This window comes from Antennarius striatus, chromosome 14 (assembly GCF_040054535.1).
Source record: "Antennarius striatus isolate MH-2024 chromosome 14, ASM4005453v1, whole genome shotgun sequence".
Taxonomy (NCBI): domain Eukaryota; kingdom Metazoa; phylum Chordata; class Actinopteri; order Lophiiformes; family Antennariidae; genus Antennarius; species Antennarius striatus.
The window spans coordinates 8,607,058-8,631,456 of record NC_090789.1 but is presented as its reverse complement, the minus strand read 5'-3'; the positions used below and the strand labels follow the sequence as shown (position 1 = coordinate 8,631,456).

Below are 24,399 nucleotides of genomic sequence, written 5' to 3'. Positions count from 1 at the left end.
TAATACTGTTTCTGTTTGGAATGAGCCAATTACCAGAAAATTCTGGTTCAAAGCCCTGATCTTATGTACCAATGTTGCTGTGTTTGCTTACAAGTGGGCTGTCATTTGAAGTCCATTTTTCCTCTTTAATTTATTATACAATAACTATTCATAATTATCACTGGCCTAAGACTTGGCTAGCATTCTTTTACTGGCTGTAATTCATCTTTGGCTTAGGTATACATACCAGATGTTCATCACATAGATCAACTCAGGAATGAGAGTTTACTGTGATTGGTTTCATGCTGGAAACTTAGTAATTACTAGTGATCTATGTTGAAACTAAGAAGAAAGGACATGCATTCACTGTTCACAAAAAAAAAAAAAAAATATATATATATATATATATATATATATATATATATATATATATATATATATATATATGAGAAGTACACAAACAGTTTGACGCAAGGACAATAATAACATGTTACATAATCTGTGAAATCAGGATCTCAGGCATTTCTTTCTCACTGCTGACCATTTTGTTAGTGGAGAGAAGACCTATACTCCCTTTGTGTGCGAACTGACTCTCAAGTTCTTTTATCTGCCTCAGTGAACTGAATTAACTCTTTCTTTTTAAATAGAATAATTATTGTAATTGATATGTATATGAATGGTGAAATGTAATTATTGGAGCTAGACTTAATATTTTATTTCAGTATAACTGACATTTTCCCGGGGCGGCACAGGAGCGCAGTGGGTAGCACTGAAGTGCTTGCCAAAGGGTGATAACCACGACAGCTGCTTTCACCATGGGTACATGCATAAGCAACAACTTATAAATCTACCTTTATATGTCTGTAGAAATATACAGTTGCTTATGGTATGTTACCAATTAAAAAATGGTATTGAAATCAAATAATCAATCAATCATCCTCTTAACGTCCAGTATGTCACATTTCTCAGTCTTCAATAGCTAGTGTTGAGACAGACCTGCTTACATTAGACATAGCTTTGTTTTTCTGCATGAAAAACGTGTGCTGCTGGAACAGGCAAGCATTAGTATTGAGATACTATGCTATTTTGGAGACTTAATGGTTGCTTAGCTTGTCTTTCTGTAAATATAAAATGAAGACCGAGTTCCTCACTCAGCCATATGATAGCCCACTCTATCCTAGACTAACCCGATATCTTGGTGTTTTTTAGGGAGTAAGGAGTCACCTAGAAATATTTTAAATCCCAGCCAACTAACTGACAAATAATACTTATGCAAACTCTTCCTAGTACTCCTAAACCACTTCCTATGGTAAAAGAGTGTTTCACGTTTCCTTTATGCAAGTTTAAAGTGGAGGTGGGAGATTAATGACCAGCTGGGGGAAGACTGACAGGGAAATTTTCATTTAAGTAATAACTAAAAGTGCCATTGTCTGGCATATACAGTCTTAAATTATGACCACCAAAGCTGGGCTTAAACAATAAAAATCAGTTTATGTAGCACTATATATTAAAATGTATAAGCTTGTGAGTGTGTTCTCTGTCTGCATTGAAAGACAAATGCCTTCAAAGTGTTCTCGTTGTGTGTGTATATATCATAGATTGAATGAATATCACAGAAGCTCTGTGGATTTCCCGAGCAAATTTCTTGAGTGTTTCAGTCAACCTTCCATGTCAGTTACGTATAATGCACTTAAATAAGAGCATCTGATGCAAACCTGCATCTGAAATCGTGTTACCCTACATATTTGAAATGACCTATGTCACCTCAACCTGTCATTCTCGAATTTTCTTATTTTTTCAGTCTTCCGCTGTGATTTCATCCTGCATTAGGAGAGCACACATGAATAAAACTCACTGGTTTGTACAGTGTATAGATCCGAGATTTATCTCCTCCAACAAAGTAGCAATCATTTGTAAGAAAACAGAAAATGTAATGCAGACACACAGCATGTTACTGAAAGAAGAGGTCACATCAAAAAGTGAAATAATAGCTTTTTCTGGGTGAGTAAATGTTAATGTGACTTGTAAAATGGAATCAAAAGGGCAATGGGAGTACTATGCTTTCAAGTATCACCAGGAGTCACATCATCAAGCACATCAGGTTATGAAAGTAGTTTAAAAGCAGTTGCACAAAGGGCAACCATTTACTGCATGCTGCCTGGAGAAAATGTATTTAGCTCATTATTGTCATAGACTTCCATCATCAGCTGCAGGTAATCAATACATGCATTAATAAATCATTATTCTAAGCAATTACTAACAACAAAAACCGTAGTGTTAACATTTCAGATAAGCTTCTATAATGGTAAAAATTACATTAACGTTAATGTATGGAATAATATTTCAATGGCATCAACCGGGATGGCAAATAAGGACACAATATATTTTGTGTTCCGAAGACCTAACAATCTGATATTCTGCATCTGGTTTGGAGCACCTTCTAAATCTATCTATTTTCTTAAAAACGAGATGACTGTTATCTTGTCTTCAATGCTTTTCTGCCTTTATGGTCATGGCGTTGCTGAGGTCTATCCCAGCTGACTTCGAGCGAGAAGCGGGGTGCACCCTGGATGCATCACCAGCACATCTCAATGCAAACAAACAACTACTACTCACACACACATTCAAATTGGACTTACGGTCTGCTAACCTTGCACTATTCATGACAGTGGATTTGCTGCCTTCTAATACGGGATATACCCAGGTTGTCATTGTCAATGAGAATTGTTTCTGAATTGACTTACCTGGTTAAATAAAGGTTAAATGGGACATCAGTGGCTCAGATGGTAGAGCAGGTCATCCAATGACTCTAGGATTGGTGGTTTGATTCCCACTCCCCCAGTCATCTGACATTGTGTCAATGGGCAAGACGCTTTACTCTCCTTGCCTCCAGTGAGGGACTCGCTGATGTGTGAATGTCTGTGAATGTGTGTAAATGTTCCGGTGGAGAGGCTGTTGGCGCAGGGCAGCTGCGGTTACATACTGTACGTGATCTACCATCAACAAAAATGAATGAGGAGTGAATGAATAATGAAACCACTGTGAAGCACTTTTAGGCTCTAGAAAAGCACTTTATAAATCTAGTCCATTATAATTACTATTAGAAATAAATAAAAATAAACCACTGATAAGCCATAGCTGTTGTTCACTTCAGTTAATGGATCTTCCCCTGTTCTTCCTTTGTTTATGGTCTGATCTGGGTTTTCCAAAAATTAAATTACAGCAAAGGAGAAAGATTATAAGCATGTGAAGAGACTGAAAAGAGACTATTATTGCTCTATCCCATCAAAGCTTATGTCAATCACCCACACTTCAGAAGATACTGTTAGTGCTTTGTGTCACCATAAAAAGTAATGAAACAACACAGGGCTTTTCTGCTTCTTTGAACTAAAAACAAATCAAAATTAAAAAAGAATTATGCATTTTTAAACAAATATGTCAATAACATATTTAGTTGTTTTACTTTCAGCATTGAAAATTGTCATCCACTTCCGCTGTGATGGTAAAACACAAAATTCGTTAAAATCTTGGTTTCCTTTTGTAATTGGCAATGTTTTCAATACACAGTCAGTTTGGGCAATTGGACAGTTGCCCAAACCAATTACAAATAATCTTAAACAACTGCCTGATGTTATCTTCCTATTTTTACTGTTATCATTAATTGGCCTGATAATATCTGCAAAAAAGTAGATTTTAGCCCTGTGGAAAAGCAGTGATTTATGGCTTTGATCAAATCTTTTATTAGACTATTTTTCATGGTACCACACTGAACTGGCAAGTGTTACGAGGACACACAGTGGGTGATTTTCTTAAAATGGTTCTTTGGCGTGAATTTGAGGAGTTTTAGCTTTACTGTGCCAAGCTTGCATGGATGAACCAAAAGTTCAACAAGTGCATTTTAAACTTTGCCATGGTTTTGACAGTTCTCTCATTATGGTCTTTGAGGTGTGATCATGTCACTTGGTAGAATAATGAGTTGGAACTGAGAACCCCGACAGGGGTGTGTGAGTGCAAAACACAGGGAATAATTAACATATCTAACATACATAATGCAAAAGGGAGTAGCCAAACAGCAAAACTGAGTCATGAAACTTCAAATATTCTAGAGGAAGAAAGTAATTTATTGGGGGTTTTTTTCTTTCTTTCTTTCTTTGCAGCGCCAATGTGCGGAGGACAATTGGGAGGACCAAGTGGGGTTATCACATCGCCGAACTACCCAGTGCAATATGACAATAATGCTAACTGCACTTGGGTCATCACCGCCACAGATGTATCAAAGGTAAAACTTGATAATAAATAGATTTATAAAACAGCTTAGTGCACTTTTTCTTTGTGGCAGTAACTGCCTGTTTTAAGCAGTGCCCTTTGTGGTGTCTTTAGCAGTCAACAGGTTAAAAGCATTTAACTGATGTGTCTACACCTGTTAGAGAGTAGCTCTAGAGAAAGCTCTTCACTGACACATATAACTCATTTCGTACTTCTGATAATTGCAGGACATTTTGAGGACTCTTGAACATACTGTGTAACAGAAGTTTTCTTATGGAAAAATGTGAGCGATAAGGGAAATAAAATAGAGGAGAAAGGATACTGAAACCGAGCTATCAGAAGACAAAGAGTTATTCAAAACACCTGTGGTGGGGGATGGAATAATACTGGGAAAAGACAGATGAGTAATGTAAAGGTATTGAGTGCATGCTCATAGGATATCAAGGAAGTATCACAGCCTCCGCGTTCAGACCATTGACTTGGGAGATGTGGTCAAGGCCACCCCGCTGCTTTCTTGCCAGATATCCCTCTCCCAACTTAAACAAAATAGTTTTGTAAATCTGCTCAAGGAGAGGCTATGTGAGGTGAGGCAAGGAAGAGGGGGTTGTCTGATGAAGACACTTGTCAAACACCTCCTTGCATGCATGCATGCATCCTTGACATGCTGGTGGATACCTGGTAGACAGCCTGCTGATGCAGACAACAATACTCTGGGCAGTCTGTTGCTCCGCATCTGGTCCAGATGAAGATAGAGGATATTTTTCTCTGCTTAGAGATGTAATGTGTTTCCATTCTTGCCTGTGTGCTTATGGCTCCAGCCATATGTTAGCAAAGTCACTGAGTTTAAACACCAAAAGGAGGTGGCCTACACTTGACTCAACCCCTATAGATCTACAGTATATGCAACCATGCAACATGATGACAAATATGGGGTCTTGTCAAGTTTTGTTCCTTCATGAGGCACTGAGAGTACTGAATGCAGTCATTTTTAGCTGGCAGTGTTTTCCATGTCTATCCATCTGCGTTAGGCACATGGGGATTTCTGTTCTGAATCAGATAACATGTCGCACAAGCTGTCAGAGATACCCCCCTAAAAAAAAAAAAAGAACACCTATCTGTGTTTAACCTGTAAACTGGCAGATGAGAGAACAAATCCTGCTGTGAAACTCAATATATTGAGAGATCTAACCTATTTTACTGACACACTATCTATCTCTTCTCTCCACCTTGACAATTTTCATTAAGCACAGGGTTTAACATAGGATCGGCTGCAAATTACATTTATTTAAGATTTTAATTAGGCCTGGCCTTGTCAGTCCTCTAAAAATGTTGGGAATAAAGCAAAAATCACTTGTAGCATATTTAAAAAGGAAACAAAAAGTCCTGGGTATGTTTTGAATTTAATTAATCTACCACGTGTACCCAATTTTACTCTTTATTTATCAAGCTTTTGACAATCATAATCAATCCTTAGCAAAGACAACACTTGTCTTCCCTTTCTGCAATTTATCTTTCAAACCTGCAGCATTGAAAAGAGACTAAGTATTTTTTTCCCCTCAGCAATCAAATCTAATGAGTAAGGTTAAATTCAAATAATCTAAATCAATATAGACGCACACACAGTTACATGTATGTCAACAAATCTATAAGCTTATAAAAGCTTCAACACTGATGACTTATGATGATACACCTGTATGTACAGACACATATTCAAAAGAGATTGATCAATGGACGAACAATATAAAGTCACAGATTGAACATGTGCACCTAGTGTCAGGAACATCGGTTATTTATGGTTGTCTTGGTGATGTGTTAACTGTTATGTAGGTAATCAAGCTGACATTTGAGGATTTTGACCTGGAGAGAGGCTATGACACCCTGACAGTGGGAGATGGAGAGGTGGTCGGAGACCAGAAGGCCATCTTCCATGTGTGAGTGACTCCTTCATCCTCTCTCTTTTTGCCTTAATCTTCCCTCTGCTCGTCTGAGATTTTATTCTTCAGTCATCTTCAGCAGTCATTGTACCTTGTTGCCGCTCATGTTTCATCTAATCTCATTCAGTGTTTTCTTTTTCTCTTCACTTTTCTTCTATTTTGGGTCATTTGATTTTTCTCCCCTTCCACTTCCCTGCAGGCAGCTGCACTTTCCTCTCTTTATCCTCAAGCCCTTTATCTCTATTGTTGTTTATGCAGTTTTTCATTTAATCATCCTGTGACGCAGCAGTGCATTAAAAATTGATTTTCAATGGTCACATTTTCACCATAAAAATAAACATCATATGTTGAGGAAGCATTACATTTTGCAATACATTTTGAAAAATGCAATGCAAAATTGGGAGCATCAATGGATACTGATGCGACCGAGTTGAGCTTATGCAAGCAGATGCTTCATAACAATTGACAGAATGCTGGTGTTAATTGCACTGAAATTTACCACCTTAATAAAGTTTTTATGGACCAATTTTTATGCAAGGCTGCCTCTTCTTGGTGGAAAATTAGATGAAGTGGGAGGTAAAGGAGACAGATTTGATAGAAAAGTGGTTTGTTAATGTTTTTTTCTGCACCTTTATATATTTTTATGTCATTAGATCCTTTCACAAACACTGAAAATGTATAATCTGTTAAAATTAGGACCCCTTTCACCTGTACAGACACCCTTACAATATGAAAGTGAGTAGTCTGATAATATTAGATGGGCTCTTGTACTCAAACACACTACATCAATTTAGGACAAGAATCTACCTGCAGCCATCAGCTGAGGAACGTCATTTTCCCCACAGGGAATTCTGGCCATGTGTGGAAAGAACATAAATGTCACAAGCTGTCGAGCTACCTTTCAAGGCCACCAACAAGGAAGTTACTTTAGAGAGTGATGAGCTTGCAATTATAATACTAAATTTAATAGATATGATGTTAAGATGGCAATTATGAAACCCCAAACGTGTTCTTATATACTCAACAAAGACTGAAAAGCAACACAGTGCGCCCTCGTGACATGATTGTTTTGCAGTTTTATGTTTGGATGCTGACAATGAAAGGTTGCACCAAGAGGTGCGGTTTTATTGTATAATTCAAGCTATAAACAAAGACCACTGCATTTTGCCAGTGTCACTTTGCATGCATGGAGGAACCCTGATGAAATTCTTGGATCCACTGTTGTTCCAATTTTTCATCACTATTGCCTCATATTATGCACAAAAGTTCAAGGTCCCATGCAGTGAGGATCTAGACACTATTCCATGAAGTGAGTAAAAAAAAAAAAAAAAAAAAAAATGAGGTTCTCGTCTGTCTTCACATTCTCCCCACACGTCAGAACTTGATCCAGTAAATTTAATACATGTACAGTAGGTTGCTCGATGGCACGCAGCAATAGCAGGACTTCACTCAGAGGTTCACTGGAATTGACTAGTTGAAATAGAGTTGCAGGAGAAGACTGACCTGTAGGCCCAACTTATCCTGACAGTGCTTCTTTCCACCTCCTACCATTTTCCAAGTAAACCACGAAAATTTAAATGTTTAATTGCTTCTCCTACAACTTCACACTTCCTAATTAGAGCTGGGTAGAATTACTTTTCAAATAGAATTACATTACCTCTGTGGCATTGACTGATCTTGCCTCCATTTCAGACTTTCTTGTACCCGACTGCTTTGAATAGCGTTAGGATAGAAGGATGAAAAATGACTTCTCAGACTGAAATTTTCTGGAACAGTTTTTAGTCAGAAAGTTTAATATATAACTTGAGGTGTTGTTTTTACTTCTTTCACTTAAATGCCTTTTTAATGATGCAGACAAGCCTTTAGCTACCAAATTGACACCATATTCAAAGCAGCAAGTACAAACTTACAGTCCTGTTACTATGTATAGAAATCGAGAAAACAGCTCTACGTCTGTTGACACTTTTTCATGTCCAGTTCAGGACAACAGAAGCTCTGAAGACATTTCTTTTAAAAAACATTGTCCTCTTGTCTCTACTTGTGTAGCCTTTCTGGTACCACCACTCCAGACCTCGTGGTCAGCACCAGTCACCAGATGTGGCTTAATTTTAAAACCGATGACACAAGTGGCTCCTTGGGCTTCAAGGTGTCCTACGAAGGTAAGCACACTTTATATTTCCTTTTGTATAACATTTAATCATCATCATTGTGCTTTACGCACTACGCTTACATGGGCTCTGACAGAACACATTTCACCTCAGTGGACAGTAACATAATTTCTTTCCCTGCACTCAATAGTCTCATGGTTTTATTTTGAAAACCATAGGGTTTAGAGCCTTTTATAAAAGGCACCGATTGTAAAACTTTGTCAAATCACACATGCAAATCAAATCTATGACTTCCATACCAGATTTGTTAACAACAAATTGTGGTGGTAATGGAACTGTGGTATTATATGAGGAGAAAAGTGTCAGGTGTGATGTGTGATAGAAGAGTTTCAGCTAAAATTAAAGGAAAGGTGTACAAAACTGTGGTGAGACCAGCGATGTTTTTTGGTCTAGAACAGTGGTTCTTAACCTGGGTTCGATCGAATCCTAGGGGTTCGGTGAGTCGGTCTCAGGGGTTTGGCGGAGATGGATGTTAAGACAAAACGACCGACAGATTTTGTCGGGTGTTTTTGCCGAACATACACAAATTACTGTGTATGTTTGACACATCGTGTCAATTCGTGATGACACGCCCCCCTTAGCCATCATTGGCTGCAGGTGATCACGCTACATCGATTAGCCTACCTGTGCTACATGGGATTTTGCGCACTCAGTAGTCGATTTATTCCTGTCATGATGGTATGTCATCTGATTGCTTTCTTAATATTTTAAGTCACAGTAACTATGTGGTGCAAAAAAAGAAAGTGGTCGGACAAATATGTGCAACGTGAATTTACATGTACTGTATAACGGAACGTGATGGGAGTCAGTGTTCCGCATGATCTGCATGGAAAACAAAATAAACAGACTTTGCTGTGAAAATGACATATAAGAGTAGCACTTGCTAAGGTGAAGCAACACATATCTGAACTGGTCTCTCAATAACAACAGCAGAAGTCACACTGATTTGTGGGTAAGTAATTTCATGTGAGTTCATGCACTTTGGTTTTGTTCTTCGAAAAAGGTCACATTAATGCACAATTCATTAAATACACCAGTTAAACATATATTAAAAAATAAATAAATAAAGAAGGGTTCGGTGAGTGAGCATATGAAACCGTCAGGGTTTGGTACCTCCAACAAGGTTAGGAACCACTGGTCTAGAGACAGTGTCACTGAGGAAAAAACAGAGACAGAGCTGGAGGTAGCAGAGATGAAGATGCTGAAGTTCTCTTTGGGAGGGACCAGGATGGATATGATCTGGAATGAGTACATCAGAGGGACAGCACATATTAGAGGCTTTGGAGATAAAGTCAGAGAGGCCAGGCTGAGATGGTTTGGACATGTCCAGAGGAGAGATACTGACTATATTGGTAGAACGATGATGAGTTTTGAACTGCCAGGCAGGAGGCCTAGAGGAAGACCAAAGAGGAGGTTTATGGATGTAGTGAAAGAGGACATGAAGGTAGTTGGTGTGAGAGAAGAGGATGCAGAAGACGGTTAAATGGAGGCAACTGATTTGCTGTGGCGACCCCTGAAGGGAAAAGCCAAAAAGAGAAAATGATACAAGGCAGTGACTTGTTTAATGATACTTAACAGCAATATTACAAAGTTGGAATCAAACACATCATGCTTTAAGGACTCAGTTTAGACTACAGTATCAGTGAATTGAGCCCCAAACTGGTCAGTATTGACAAATTACTTTTACAGATTATTTGAGCAACATTTGGTGTCTGGAGTGGTAATGAAGATGGACAATATGAACACTCATTTTAGGGTATACGTGTAACTGTCAGCGAGGAGCTAGTGTAAATGGTAATACGTCCTAATCTTTGTGGGCGTGTGCTCTCATGTGTAAATGTGTATACACTGTATTCTTTAATGATAGATATGTATGTGTTGGCATGTGCCTATGAAGACAAGAGACATAAAACAGAAGTGCTGTGTGGTCTGTGTGGTGCTGTGTGTGCTGTGTATGGATGCTAATGTGGGGAGTTTGCCAGATTTGTAGATGAGTCTGTCGTTTGTGTCTCAAATGCACAGGAAGTCTTCTCCCTTGCCCACAGATGATTATTTTACATCAGTAAAAATAACAGAGAAAGTGGAGCAGCATGTCGAAGCAAAGTGTAATTAAAACAATGAGTTCAACTTAATGAAGGGGAAGAAACACTTTGAACCTCTTCACCTCCCAGATTGGAGGATCCAAAATCTAATTTGCATTCTCAATTACTTGTATTTTAAGCCTGATCATCAAGCGTAAATGCAAACGCAGTCATACCAATGGCATTCTTCCATTTCAGCTGAGCATTCGTCTGCGGGTGGCACACACTCTATGGCATCGTCATGTACAAGTAATCAAAAGTAATGTTAATGTGTAAATGTAGGTCCCATGATGCTGTATGATGACACTTAACATAGCATAATTTGAAACATGGGCAATTTATTAGTACTATGAAATAAGAAGATACAGAGCTTTTATTTGCGTCTTTCTGTGCTAGGACTCTGTGTAGATAAATGTTTTCTACAGACAAAATATTATTCTTGGTGTTTAAACCAGGATGATAGTTTTGATCGTTGGTGACAGTTACTACATAGACCTCCTTTTATAAAATAATTGGACTTGTAAAATCCAATGACACATTTTGTGCAATACCGAGCAGTAAATCGATACACTAAACTAATTAATTTGTGATTGAAGAAGGAGATCATTGTGTATGTGTTCAAAATAAATGCAATGTGAGTCACAACGCAGTTACATCAAACTGAACATTTACTAAAATTAAATGCATATATTTTTAATTTGCTTCTGCTTGCTTTCTTGTAGACAAAGACACATTCACATTCAAAAATACATGAAAGATAAAATAGACATACAAGTTTCCACCAAAGTACTGTACATATAGACTGCTTTAGATTTATTGGCTTACTTATTGCATAAATGTCCCTGAAAGGACTAGAGGAGTAAAATATTTCTTATATGGGAAAAGCACTACAGAGACAAACAGTTACTGAAAATGTTTGTGTCATTATGTACATTTAAATATGTATTCAGGCATTTTCATGTCAGTTTAGCTGGCATAAAGGTTGATATCATACATTGCCCTCTGGTATCTTTTCCCTCAGGCAACACCTAAACATTCCCTACAACATCCACCCCTTTAAAGGTGACTTCCACATATGATCAATGAGTTGTGTTGTGAATGGGGCTGTCTCAGAATGACCATGGATCTAAACAAAAGCAAGCTCTAAATATGTGTTCTAAATGATGATCATCATTAGGGCCAAGTGTGGATTTATGCCCAGCTTCAACCTTGGTGCGGGTTTAAATAGTATTAGACCCTGTCATTATTTCCTGGATGGATGAGCCTTTTCGCTTTTTAAGTTTCCCCATCTGGATGCCTCAGTATTCCTTTCTGCAATTGGCAAAGTGAAAAAATGAATGAGTGAGGGTAAGGAGGATTGTATAAATCATGTGGTAATGAAATTGGCCTATGATATTTTTAGGGAGACAAGTGGTCATGGAGTTGTGTGTGTGTGTGTGTGTGTGTGTGTGTGTGTGTGTGTGTGTGTGTGTGTGTGTGTGTGTGTGTGTGTGTGTGTGTGTGTGTGTGTGTGTCTGTGTGTGTGTGTGTGTGTGTGTGTGTGTGTGTGTGTGTGTGTGTGTGTGTGAACCTGAAGTGCTCATGACAGCTCTAAATGTGAGCAGGAAAATATTTTGGACACCACGGACAGAAATGGAAAGGAAATAAATTTTAATAATATTTGCAAAGGTACAGTGAAAGCTATCTAATCACAAATAACCTAAAAATAAATACATGATGAGATTCAAAAAATCAGTGTAGAAGGTATTGTTTCCTGTCAGTCTTCTGGAAGAATCTCTGTGATAAAGCTAGGTATTGAGTGATGACCACAACATGGAAACCCCACAACTTGGGATGTTTTACCCCTCTGGGGTTACTGTAATGGCCATACAATGTGTCAGAACAATAAAAGCAAAATGCACATTTATACAAAACTGCTTTAAGGCTTTCAGACATGTAATAAATATTGCTAGACAGGGCGGCAGGAAGAAATACCAAAAATAGATCAATCAGTGGATGAGCTTTTAAAGATTCTGAAACATTTTAATTTTCATTTCAATTCATCAATAAGATTTATTTTTAATGATTTATTTCTATTCCTTTCATATTTTGAGGAAAAGCAAGGGTGAACACATCACAGCTCTCACTTCACTAAACATAAGTTGAGACTGATTCTTTCTGACTGTGGGTAGATGAAAATGTCAGCGTGCCACTTACACTGTAAGTGGTGGATATAATGGGGATCATATCCTATTCTGCACTTAATAGATTTCCATAAGCTGATCCTTTACTTTGCATTTCTGTCCCAAACGAGAAGAGTACAGGAAATGTACCAGTGGTATACATCAGTTTATGTTGTTTTGAGATATGTTATTCTGGATTATATATTAGTTTTCAAAAAATAAAATACACGGAAAATTAAAAATCCTGTTATGTCGTTTTACTCGACTACGTCTCACGAAAGTGCACTGCGTCTGGAGACTCACGAACTTCCAGATGCCGTCAGCCAATAGTATATGCGTACGGTATCCCGTGACTATCTACTAAAAATCCACGATGAGGTGAAGTCACACGTGTTGATGTGCAAATATGCGAGGGATTACTGTAATTGTGTTTGTTTTGATACACTGTGAGATTGTGCATTTTCTTAAAACTAAATACACTGCCCGGCCAAAAAAAAAGTCACACACTCTAATATTTCGTGGGACTGCCTGTAGCTTTGATAGCGCTGCGCATTTGCCACGGCATTGTTTCGACCACCTCGTACACAGCATTTATTTCTGTCCAGAATTGCATTAATTTTTGGCCAAGTTCTCGTATTGACGATAGGAGTCAAACCACTCTGCAAGGTCTTCTCCAGCACATCCTATAGACTTTGAATGGGGTTAAGCTCAGGACTGTGGGGGCCAACTGATGTGTCAAAATGATTCCTCACGCTCCCTGGACCACTCTTTCACAATTAGAGTCCGATAAATGTTGGCATTGTTGTCCTGGAAAAAAATCAGCATATCTAGTGGGGAGTTTTCTCATAGCAAGGGTTCAATAGCTGAGATCATCAACATACCACAATGAGGAAGGTGTGTCTTTCTATCTCAGCATGATTGTTTGCATGTGCTGTTGGTCTTAAGCAGGGTGCAATTTGTTGGGGGGATGGGAAGGATTATCCTCCCCTCTGGTTTTCACATGTTTACCTCTACAAAATCACCATTCTAAACTGATGAAGAGAATGAATATGGCCAAACTGAGCAGTCTATAAGCAGTCTTTTCATTGATGTTAACGGGCATTTTCTTAAAATTCACTACCTATGCAATACTATCAATATTTGCTGGAGGCTACCAAGTATAATAAACCGAAGTTTAAATGTCTCATCCTCTCTCTAGCTAATATTTGTCTAAAGTCATTTCATATTATACATGCACATATTTTGACATGTCCACCAATGTTTTCTTTTTCTTTATTTGTTTTTGGTGCTCAGTGATGCTATTTTTTATACTTCAGTTAATTTGCAGGTTACACAGAGAGTAATCAGGGATGTGACTATTTTCTCCCACACAGAAATTGATCAAGGCAGCTGTGGAGATCCTGGAATTCCTGCCTATGGCAAGCGAGAGGGGACAGGTTTCCGTCACGGAGACAAACTCTACTTTGAATGTCTGCCTGCCTTTGAACTGGTGGGGAAGAAAAACATCACCTGTCAGAAGAACAACCAATGGTCGGCAAAGAAACCCAGCTGTGTCTGTAAGTTTCTGGATGCCCTATGTTAATTATATTCATGTGAGTGCACTGTTACATGAATATGAATATTTGTGCAAATGATGATAGGGATGGCTGCATAATAAATGGTCGAATTATCGCCACAGTTTGCCTTAGTAGAGCCTGGTGGATTTTGAAACAATGGGAGTTCTTAATGGGCAATTAATGCCTTGAATAGGAAGCAAAGAGAGTGAGAGTAAGAGGATGAGGAGAAAAGGAAAGAGCTGACTGTGCAGATAATGCCCACTATTGTATTATTAATAGAAAATAGGATAGACAAAAATATGCAGTATAAGTTACAGAGGTTGCTGGCGCAGTAGTCAGTAGGGCCACATAACACACAAATCATCTCATCCATGCTTTTAGAGCTGTCTCTGTATTTATGAAAACAATCCAGATTTGTCATCTCCAGGATTATGATGTTGAGCTCATGGCAAAGGTTTAATAGCTGAGATCATCAGCATATCACAATGAAGAAGGTCTGTCTTTCTTTCTCAGGCCCCGACCACACAATGCCAGAACTTTTTGAAAACGCAACTTTTTTGTTGCGTTTACGCCTACCGTCCACACGGCAACGAAAACGCAACTTTTTGAAAACGCTGGCCTAGGTGGATTTTTTTTTAAAACGCTGGGTCTGCGTTGTCGTGTGAATGGTGTATCCGCAACTTTTTGAAAACGCTAACGTCTTGCCTGCGATGAAAACCTCTGTGACGTCATATTTATGGGCCTGTGTCTTGTGACAACAAAACACGGAGAATTCCTATTGGATAAAATTTGACTCAATACTGCCACCACATGGTTTGGCATGCTTATAGCCGTCTTCAAAAATGCATTGATGCGTTTACGTGTGGACGGAGATTTTTTTGAAAACGCTGTCGTATGGACGCGAATCGTTTTCGATGCGTTTGTAAAAAGTTGCGTTTTCTAAAACATCCGTCATCGTGTGGACGGGGCCTCAGCATGATTGTTTGCATGTGCTGTTGGGCTTAAACAGGGTGCAGTTTGTTTGGGGGATGGGAAGGATCATATCCCCTTCTGGTTTTTACATGTTTAACGCTACAAAATCACTATCCTTACTGATGAACACAACAGAATGAATATGCCCACGTTGAATAGTCTTCTTCTCATCGCTATTAATGGGCCAGACATGCGTTTGTTCCCTGCTCAGAAGCTTGCAGAGATGTGGATAAAAGAAGGACGAAAGACTGCAGTTGAAGCGGCAACAAGAAAGCCAAAAAGGCCACGTGAAGTCTAACATCAGAGGAAACTGTTCACTTAGTCTTATATTTTGAGGTATTTTTACATGACATGTGAAATCTTAATCTATAGGGTGTTAATGTTACGTTTCACAAAGCATTTGCATAAGGATATATCTTCTTGGTATGTTCTCATTGTCGCCCCTTACTCATGTTCCTGAAGACTAATAAGGCTACCTTCCTCATCGTGGCTGGCATAAAAAAATTAATGTTTCATGTCTTTTTCAGGTTGTATAAAATGTGAATGTTTTTCTGTTTGGAATCTAGGCCTATAGGGCCTACCATAAACCTAAAGAAGAATTAGGCCTATTGATTGTTTTTTTTCCAAGCAAGCCGCGACAGCGGATGAAGCAGGTTGAGAAAGTGAAAGAATGAATGAAAGATTTTTTTCCCCCCTGATTTAAAGAAAACAAATAAAAATAAAAAATGCTCCCCTCTCTGTTTTCTTGATAAATTGCACCCTGGTCTTAAGTACAGTATATCTTTCTTTTTTACACACACTCCGTGTTCATTTTTCAATCTGGATCTAAGTTAAATGAAAAAAGTCAGAAAACATTAGCTAGTGTTGCTTCTTTCGACAAGTTATATAATTCATTGTGCATTGCCTCATATTGTCCTTCATAGAAAAATGTTGAGTTAAAGGTTGTACATGGATTGATTCCGTCCAGGACAGATCACACACTGAAGTAAAACTAAGTGAAAGCTGAAAACAATGTCATTACAATTAAAATTCCGAAGGTAGAGGAACAAGACAACTTGTGTCTCATGGATTTGTCATTAACTTAACTATATACTGAACTACCATTGCTATTGAGCTACAAAAAAGTTTAAAGATGGAATGGTTTTGTGTTCTCCTCCAAACAGATGTTGCAGTCCTGGCCTCAAGCTTGCTTACATATGTTTTTATAAAGATAAATTTATGCATCCCATCTATTTAGCCATAAATCAAAGTCACTGACAATAAAATCCGAAAGCCCTCTCAAAATATATTTAAATTCGATGCTGTCAAGCAGGACTCTACCCTGACTCTGCATGTTTCTCATCTCAAATGCAGGTAAAAATTTACAATTGACAGTTTAGAATTTTGAAAACTGTAAGCCCATAACAAACCTACAATTTCTGTCCAAGGTTTTAGAGAAAACAAATAAATTATTATTTGAGGTTTTCCAGTCAGGATTCAGAGTTCATCAGTGAAAGTCATAAATGACATTTTAACTGAATCTCATAACAGACGTCTCTCAGTGCTTATCTTTTTAGATCTCAGTGCAGCCTTTGACATAATTAATCAGATTCCATTAGAGAAGCTGGAACATTCAATTGGTATCAAATGATATTCATGAAACTGGTTTTTGGTCATATTTATAGATTTCAGTTCATACGTGTTGATGATATCTCTTCAACATACAAAAAAGTTAGATATGGACTTCCATAGAGTTCAGTGCTTGGAACTATTTTATTCACACTTTATATGCTTCCCTTAGACAACATTAGAAGAAGAAGAAGAATCTAACTTTATTGATCTCCCATAAGGGAAATTATTTTTCCACTGTAGTTAATATTTTGTTATTTCACAGACACACACACACACACCTCAATCAATCAATTTCGATCAAGTCTTAGTTATATAGCGCTTAATCATGGCAAGAGATGTTTCAAAGCATTTTAACAGACAGAAATCCCAACTGGACCCTCCACAGCAAGCACAAGTGACAGTGGGGGGGGGGGACTCCCTTGTTGAGGAAGAAACTCCAGACAGGACCCAGACTCTTTTGGGGTTTTGGGCGTTCACCGACTCCTGGGTTATTGCCTTCAATACATGTTCCCCATCATGTAGTTGGTAAATTCAAGGCACAATTACAGCTGCATGGATGACTGCATGGTGGCACGGACATCTGTAATCTGTAAGGATGCAAATAATGGGAGGTAGACCTTTGACCGACAAGACGGATTAGCAGCAGCCACAGGTCAAAGGTCTGCTTAGATTAGGGCTAGTTTTTTGACCTTCCTGACAGGGTACAGTGCTGACCACTATACCATAATGACTGAATTCAATTGAATCAAATTGATTGAGGTGTTCTCAATATGTCTTATGTTAACTGGTTTTCTAAAGGTTCAGTAACAATTCAGAATATGGATTTCTTCTTCGTTTAAGTATCCAGACAAAACTTGTTTTATGATGCTCTTTTTTTTTTTTTTTGCTGAGTCTCTGTTTCTCTTTGCACTTGTTGCTTTCATAGTTTCCTGTTTCTTCAACTTTACCACTCCATCCGGGGTGCTGCTGTCTCCAAATTACCCTCAGGAGTATGGCAACAACATGCACTGTGTATGGCTGATCATCTCCAACCCCGAGAGCCGAATCAATCTGGCTTTCAATGACCTCAGCATGGAGAAGCAGTTTGACTTTCTTTCAATCAAGGATGGAGGAAAGGTAGCCTTGAAATATAAAATATTGTCCACGTTTACTTAATAATAACTCCTTGTGTGACCTCATTGTTGATCTGTCAGTAACGCTGTATGATCTAAACAGTCTGAGTGCTGGCCTAATCATTTTATTTGTCTATAGCTGTTTACCCTTTAACATGTTTTCTCTTTTAGTTCATGATCCTTTTGATCTGTTTTTGTCAGGCGGAGTCTCCCATCCTTGGTACTTTTTCCGGTGACATTCTGCCTCCTTCTATAACAACTAGTGCTCATGTGGCCCGACTGGAGTTCCTGACTGACCACACCTACACAGACAGAGGCTTTAATATCACATTTACAAGTAAGTATTGAATGTCAGTCTGACAGAAATAAATGGAGGTCTTCACAGTTTATCACAAGAGTCCACCCTGACTGAATGTTTTTGTGTTCTAAGTTGTTTGTACACATGCATTATGCGCTTGTGGTTTCTCTGTGTGTATGCAAGCAAAATACCTCATGAATCAGCCACTATATCTTTTTGCCTTGGCTTCTACAAATTCCATAAACTTTTCTTTATTTCGGCACCTCGTGCAAAGTTAGAAAATGGGAAAAGAAAAGCTGTCTTTATTGTCTAAATGGAGACTCGACATCTAAAACCCAAACAAAAACACAGCATCCTTACCTGGCAGATACACTGCAGCTATACTAATTATGTGCTATTCTGGTAGATGCTGACTTGTGAGGAAATTCCAGATGGAATTTTTGTTACTTTGATGCTGTACACATCAGATGTATGCTGTTAAGCCAATTTCATGCATGTGCGGTACTGTGAGGGTTTTGCTGCAGCCTTTATTGTATACACTATTGTGTAATTAGCCAAATCTGTGCATTCTTGCACATACCAATATAAATATATCCTTATAGTGCCTACCCCAAACCCTATACAGACACAAAGCTAATTCAGTTGAAGTGCCACAGGGAGGGTTTTCTTAGTAAGTCTTGGCACTGATTATCCTGCAGTGCTACTTTTGAGTTAAATTATCTTTTTTTGTTTGTTGCTTCCATATGTGCTCCTGGTTTACAAGAGTGTTAAACCATCATTCACAACATTTCCCAACCTAAAACACAGCTCATGATTTTTATAACCTTTCAACCTGATGAACTTATCAGAAACGAAAGTCGGTTTCATTTCTGTTTATATTTTATATAGTTGTAATGTCATTTTCTATTTAGAAATATATTTCTATTTAACTACTAAGACTTTAGCTGTTCACAACACAGCACTGTGTTTCCATATTACGGTTGTACCACTCATCAATTGAACATCTTTTCTTATACAGCAAATGCAATTTGTGCTGAATATCATTGTAACACAACTGGTATTTGAAAAATAATCTAGCATGCAAATGATGAATGAAAATAATATATTTACTTCAACCCAGAGGGGTATGTGCAAAATACCAAAAATAGGCCTCTCTAATTTGTTCAGTATGTTAAAAAAAAATACAGACCATGTTGCGTTTATGTTCTGTTTAATGTACTTAATTGACTTGTGAAGTTGTCTCTAACTTTTACAATGTTCAACTTCCTCTGAACTGTTTAAGCTGAAGTTGAGCTAACATGTCACATTTCAGTCAAATCAGAATACGTCACATCATCATATCATCATCCCAAACCAGGTGCCTCTATGAAACAACAGTATGGGCAGCACATGGCAACTAATGCATTAATTAACGAGTTTGATGAAGAAATAAATAACCAATGCAGTGCAATGAATGAATGTCAAGTGTAGTTAATTGAAGATGATGGTTAGATCCTGAGAAAGGTGCCATCTAAATGGAAGACTTTTTTTTTAGGAGATGTGGGGCAGAGAGGACAACTTCTATCATTCATGTTAATGACATGCCAAGCTGTATTGAGGGGATCTTTGGCACGTTAATAAATAAGGTGATCATGATGGATGAGGTGTGGCTGGTGCTTTGTTTTGGTCCAGTGGATAGAGAAGAGGAATTCATCAACACCTACACGTGTCACCTACCCGTGTGTACAAGAATGAGCTTGAGTGAGATAGCGGCTCAAGTGATTCATTTGTTTACGTGCCTTGTTTCCGGGGTTATGCCTTTTCTTGTCCAACTGCATTTTACATGTGGCCTTTCTTAACAGGTCCTACTCAAAGTTTAACTCTGAGCTATTATAGATTAAGTTTTAAGATTAAGTTCTAATTCTAATTTCTTCAGCAGCAGCATCTAGCCCTGCTGATCTACATGAGGTGTTCTTTCACATTATCTGGAATTAATACACGAGAGAAAATCAATATGATCCACAAAGTGAAAAAAAAAACAAGAAAACAACAAAAAAAAAAAATTAAATTCTGTTACTGCTATATGCTAACATTAAAGAAAGGTTTTGTCAAAAAACGTGGGTAATTAGAATCACCATGGAAACATGCATCTTTGCGTAGTGAAACATGTGAGGGGAATTAATGGCAGCAGAATTACGAGTAATCTCATCCTCTTCTCCTTTTAATTCAATAACACTGCATCCTCTTTTGTTTTCAAAACAAATTAACTTTTTTTTTCAGGTAAATACTTCCCCTCCACTGTCTTATTTTAGGTTATGTGAACCTACTAAGTAGTAAGCCCATTTATTGATTTTTTTTTCTTAATTTCCAACAGCATTTCGCCACAACGAGTGCCCGGACCCGGGTGTGCCAGTGAACGGGAAGCGCTTTGGTGAAAGCCTCCAGCTGGGCAGTTCAATCTCCTTCCTGTGTGAGGAAGGTTTCATTAAGACCCACGGTTCGCAAACCATCTCTTGTATTCTCAAGGATGGCAATGTGGTGTGGGATAATGCAGTGCCACGGTGTGAAGGTCAGTGAGGTTGTGGTTTCCCTTCACGATCATCATCTCAAAACAGGTTTTTGCATACATATGATGTGACCTGAACAATTTAGCTTCTGTGCTCCCAACAAATGTTTCTTTAATGAGCTGGCATGAGCTGTGGTTTCTGGCTGAGATACATATGGATGCATGAATGAGTATTATTGTGATTGCCCAAATGTAGTTGTGTATATACTTATAGCTTATATACTATATCAGCCACAGGCTATTTCTTATAATAATTAATAGTAGTACCTTAAGATACAAGTTTAATTCATCCCATGACTGAGCTTGTAAATTAATCTCCCTGTATCTTATTTTTTTTCCCCATTTAAAATAGCTCAAATAATTTTAACCTTATCCGCTCTTGCAAAAATTTAATAAATTTTTAAATAATATAAAATCAATAGACCTGCATAGTTTACCTGTGTATTATTAATCATAACTTACTTAAACAATTCTAAAGTATGAAAAGAAACTTAAAAGTCACAGGCACACACAAGCTACTTCTTTACGCTTTATACCAGCGGTCCCCAACCTTTTTTGTGCCACGGACCGGTTTAATCTAAGACAATATTTTCATGGACCGGCCTTAATTTGCTCGATAATCGTTAATGATGCCAGGACAACTGTAGTCTAATAAGAAAATATCCGCCGTGGTTTTATGTAAAACGCAGACATTAACAGACAATCAACAACCTTTTTTTTCATAAATTGATAATCAACATCCTTGTAAACGAAATAATTGTAAGAAACAATTATAATAAAACCTTGATTCAAGTGACTGTACTTATGAGGTTTATTTTGAAATAGACTCTTACAATCAGTGCATCCAACATAGGAGAAATACTGCTCATTTCCAACAAAAGGGTGAACAACTTAATCGTATAATAATAATTACAATGATGAGAACTAGTGGTTGGGGACTGCTGATCTAGGGGTAACAGGAGACAATGACACCTAAAGTGTGTTCCAGACGTCCGGTCTACTCCACAGTTTGGTTTTCTTTACGGTCACTGGAGAAAATCCCGCTTCACAAGGACGGGAGGTTGGAAATGGAAGCAGGGTTGTCGATACTTTTTGGGCGATCTCAGGATAATCTGCCTTGACTTTATTCCAGAATACTAGCACATTTGTGGGGGCTCAATATAGGGGTAATGGCTGGTAACCTGTCAAGTGACTGAGAACTGTCAAGCGGGACAGGCACACGCATTTGTCTGTGCGTCATTCCGCACAAATGTCACTTTTCAAAATAAAACATCTTTAGACCGGTAATCAATTAAAAGAAAGAAAGTCAAACTTTCTGTGCCGCCTGGTACCTAATGTCCCGGTGGTTGGGGACCGCTGACATAGACGAATGTGACAGAGAATCAGGTATTTTTTCAAAATAAAACATCTATCAGACTCCGAAATAAATAAAACGGAGGTAATGTAAATTATTTTTTCTTTCTGTGCGGCCCGGTACCAAATGACCCACGGACCCGTACCAGTCAGCGGCCCAGGGGTTTGGGACTCCTGCTTGAGACAACACATGGGAAAGAATGAGATGGGGTCACAGTTGATGTTGTACTCATCCACCAAATAGTGGTGGTGTCCGAAGGCATGACTCGTAACTCAAATTTCTGCTTGTATCTCGAACAAATTTATAGACCGAGAGAGACTTGTATCTCAAAACTTGTATGTTGAGTCGCTTGTATTTTAGAGTACTACTGTATATAATATATGCGATAATAATTTTGATTACAATCCTACTAAGTATTTAAGTATTTATATTAACAATCAGGTAGTAAATCAACTGGTGCTAAGATAAAAGGGCTGACTAGCAATCAATTATAAACTGCATTGTCTTCTTCTGTGATGCAGATAAAATTAAAATTCATAGAAACATAATTGATTTAGGGGCGGCACGATGGCACAGTGGGCGGCGCTGTTGCCTCACCACACGGCAGGTCCAGGTTCGAGTCCCACTCTGTGCAGAGTTTGCGTGCTCTCCCCGTGTCTGCGTGGGTTCTCTCCGGGTTCTCCGGCTTCCTCCCTCCTCCAAAAGTGTGCGCTTCAAGTTGATTGGCCAGTCCCAAATTGCCCCTAAGGGGGAATGTGTGTGTGTGCATGGTCTCTGTGTGTGGCTTTGCGGTGCACTGGCGTCGTGCCCAGAGTATCCCCGGCCTCACGCCATATGCCAGCTGAGATAGGCTCCAGCTCCCCGTGACCCGCTATGGCGGATAAAGCGGCAGAAAACAAATGAATGAATGAATAATTGATTTACAAGTGAAGGATCACTAACATCTAATTAAATATTTATCTCAGCTTATGATGATGCAGAAGCCTTGTTCTGATCTGTAGACTTGCTGGGCTCACACAAAGAAAGCTGAACCATCCTTTTACACCTCCCGAACTTATTTACTCTGTAAACTGTTTCCAGCACACCACCAAAGTAGCACATCAAGCACAGACACAGCGAAGGACTCAGTGGGGCCTAATCAGGTGCACTATTCATGATACGCAAAGGAGAAACCATTATTAAAACATGTCACTTCCTCCTGTGCGCCACAGCAGATTTGTATTCCTCTGAGACCATCTATCATATCCCCACGTTTGTAGCGTAATGCATTTTATAGATGTCCTTCACTGTGCTGAGTTGGCTGATTAAATCATCGCACTTCAAAGGGAGCAAGTAGCTGGCACTGTAACTAAGCCCTCCACTGAGTCTTTGTGTTCTGGTTAAGGATAGGCGGTTAAAGATATGTACAGCAAAGTGAGCAGTCATAAAGATTAGGGCCTGGAGAGGGGCGGATGTGTGCAAGTGTCTTTTGTGCTAGTGATCAAAGTTGTCCCATTTTTCTCTTTTTGACAGGGATGACAGCAGCACCTTTGTGAGAAGGGTTTGATGACAGATAGGGTTGGAGCATACACATGCTAATGTAATGCATGGCCTTGCCAATGCACACAGACACACATGCAGTAACAAGTATGTCCCGAGGGGGAATGGTTAACCTTGAAGTGAGCTGTCACTATTTTACATTAGATAGACCCTGGCAGTAAAAGAAATGGGATGAGCCCCGGCTGATGCATGAGATCATCTATGGACATTGTCATACATCAGCTGGGACAGGCATGCATAATTCAATCTCTAACTACCCTTTCCCTCTCTTGCTCTCTCCCTCTCCCTCAATTTCTTTGGTCTTTCCATCAGCCCCATGTGGAGGGGATCTGAAAGCTCCCAGTGGGATCATCCTCTCCCCTGGCTGGCCAGAACTCTATAAGGAGGCCCTTAACTGTGAATGGATCATCGAGGCTCTTCCAGGCTACCCCATCAAGATCATCTTTGACAAGTCAGTAACCCAGATAGCAATACTCCAGTGTTTTGTGTGTGTGTGTGTGTGTGTGTGTGTGTGTGTGTGTGTCTGTGTGTGTGTGTGTGTGTGTGTGTGTGTGTGTGTGTGTGTGTGTTTGTGCATGCGTGCGTGCGTGAGTGCGTGAGTGCGTGAGTGCGTGCGTGCGTGCATGTGTGTGTGTGTGTGTGTGTGTGTGTGTGTGTGTGTGTGTGTGTTATGCTGTAATCTTCAAATAATTTGAGTGTTCTCATCTTTTTGTTTTGTTTTGTTTTTTTTACTTTTTTAAACCTCTTTTTCTGTCAACAAGCACCCATGACTCCTCAGAATTTGTGTTGTGTCCGGCAAAGCTCATGAGTGTGAACTGGTCC

General features: G+C 38.8%; 1 protein-coding gene across 1 annotated transcript in view; it reads left to right on the top strand.

Annotated features, from left to right (window-relative positions):
* csmd2 (CUB and Sushi multiple domains 2) overlaps positions 1 to 24,399 on the top strand; it is a 267,965-nt gene that overhangs the window by 145,128 nt on the left and 98,438 nt on the right. Inside the window, 8 exon segments of the mRNA XM_068332262.1 lie at positions 4,137 to 4,258; positions 6,073 to 6,176; positions 8,226 to 8,338; positions 13,964 to 14,146; positions 17,655 to 17,845; positions 18,043 to 18,178; positions 20,493 to 20,687; positions 23,890 to 24,028. Coding sequence (XP_068188363.1) covers positions 4,137 to 4,258; positions 6,073 to 6,176; positions 8,226 to 8,338; positions 13,964 to 14,146; positions 17,655 to 17,845; positions 18,043 to 18,178; positions 20,493 to 20,687; positions 23,890 to 24,028 — 1,183 coding nt within the window.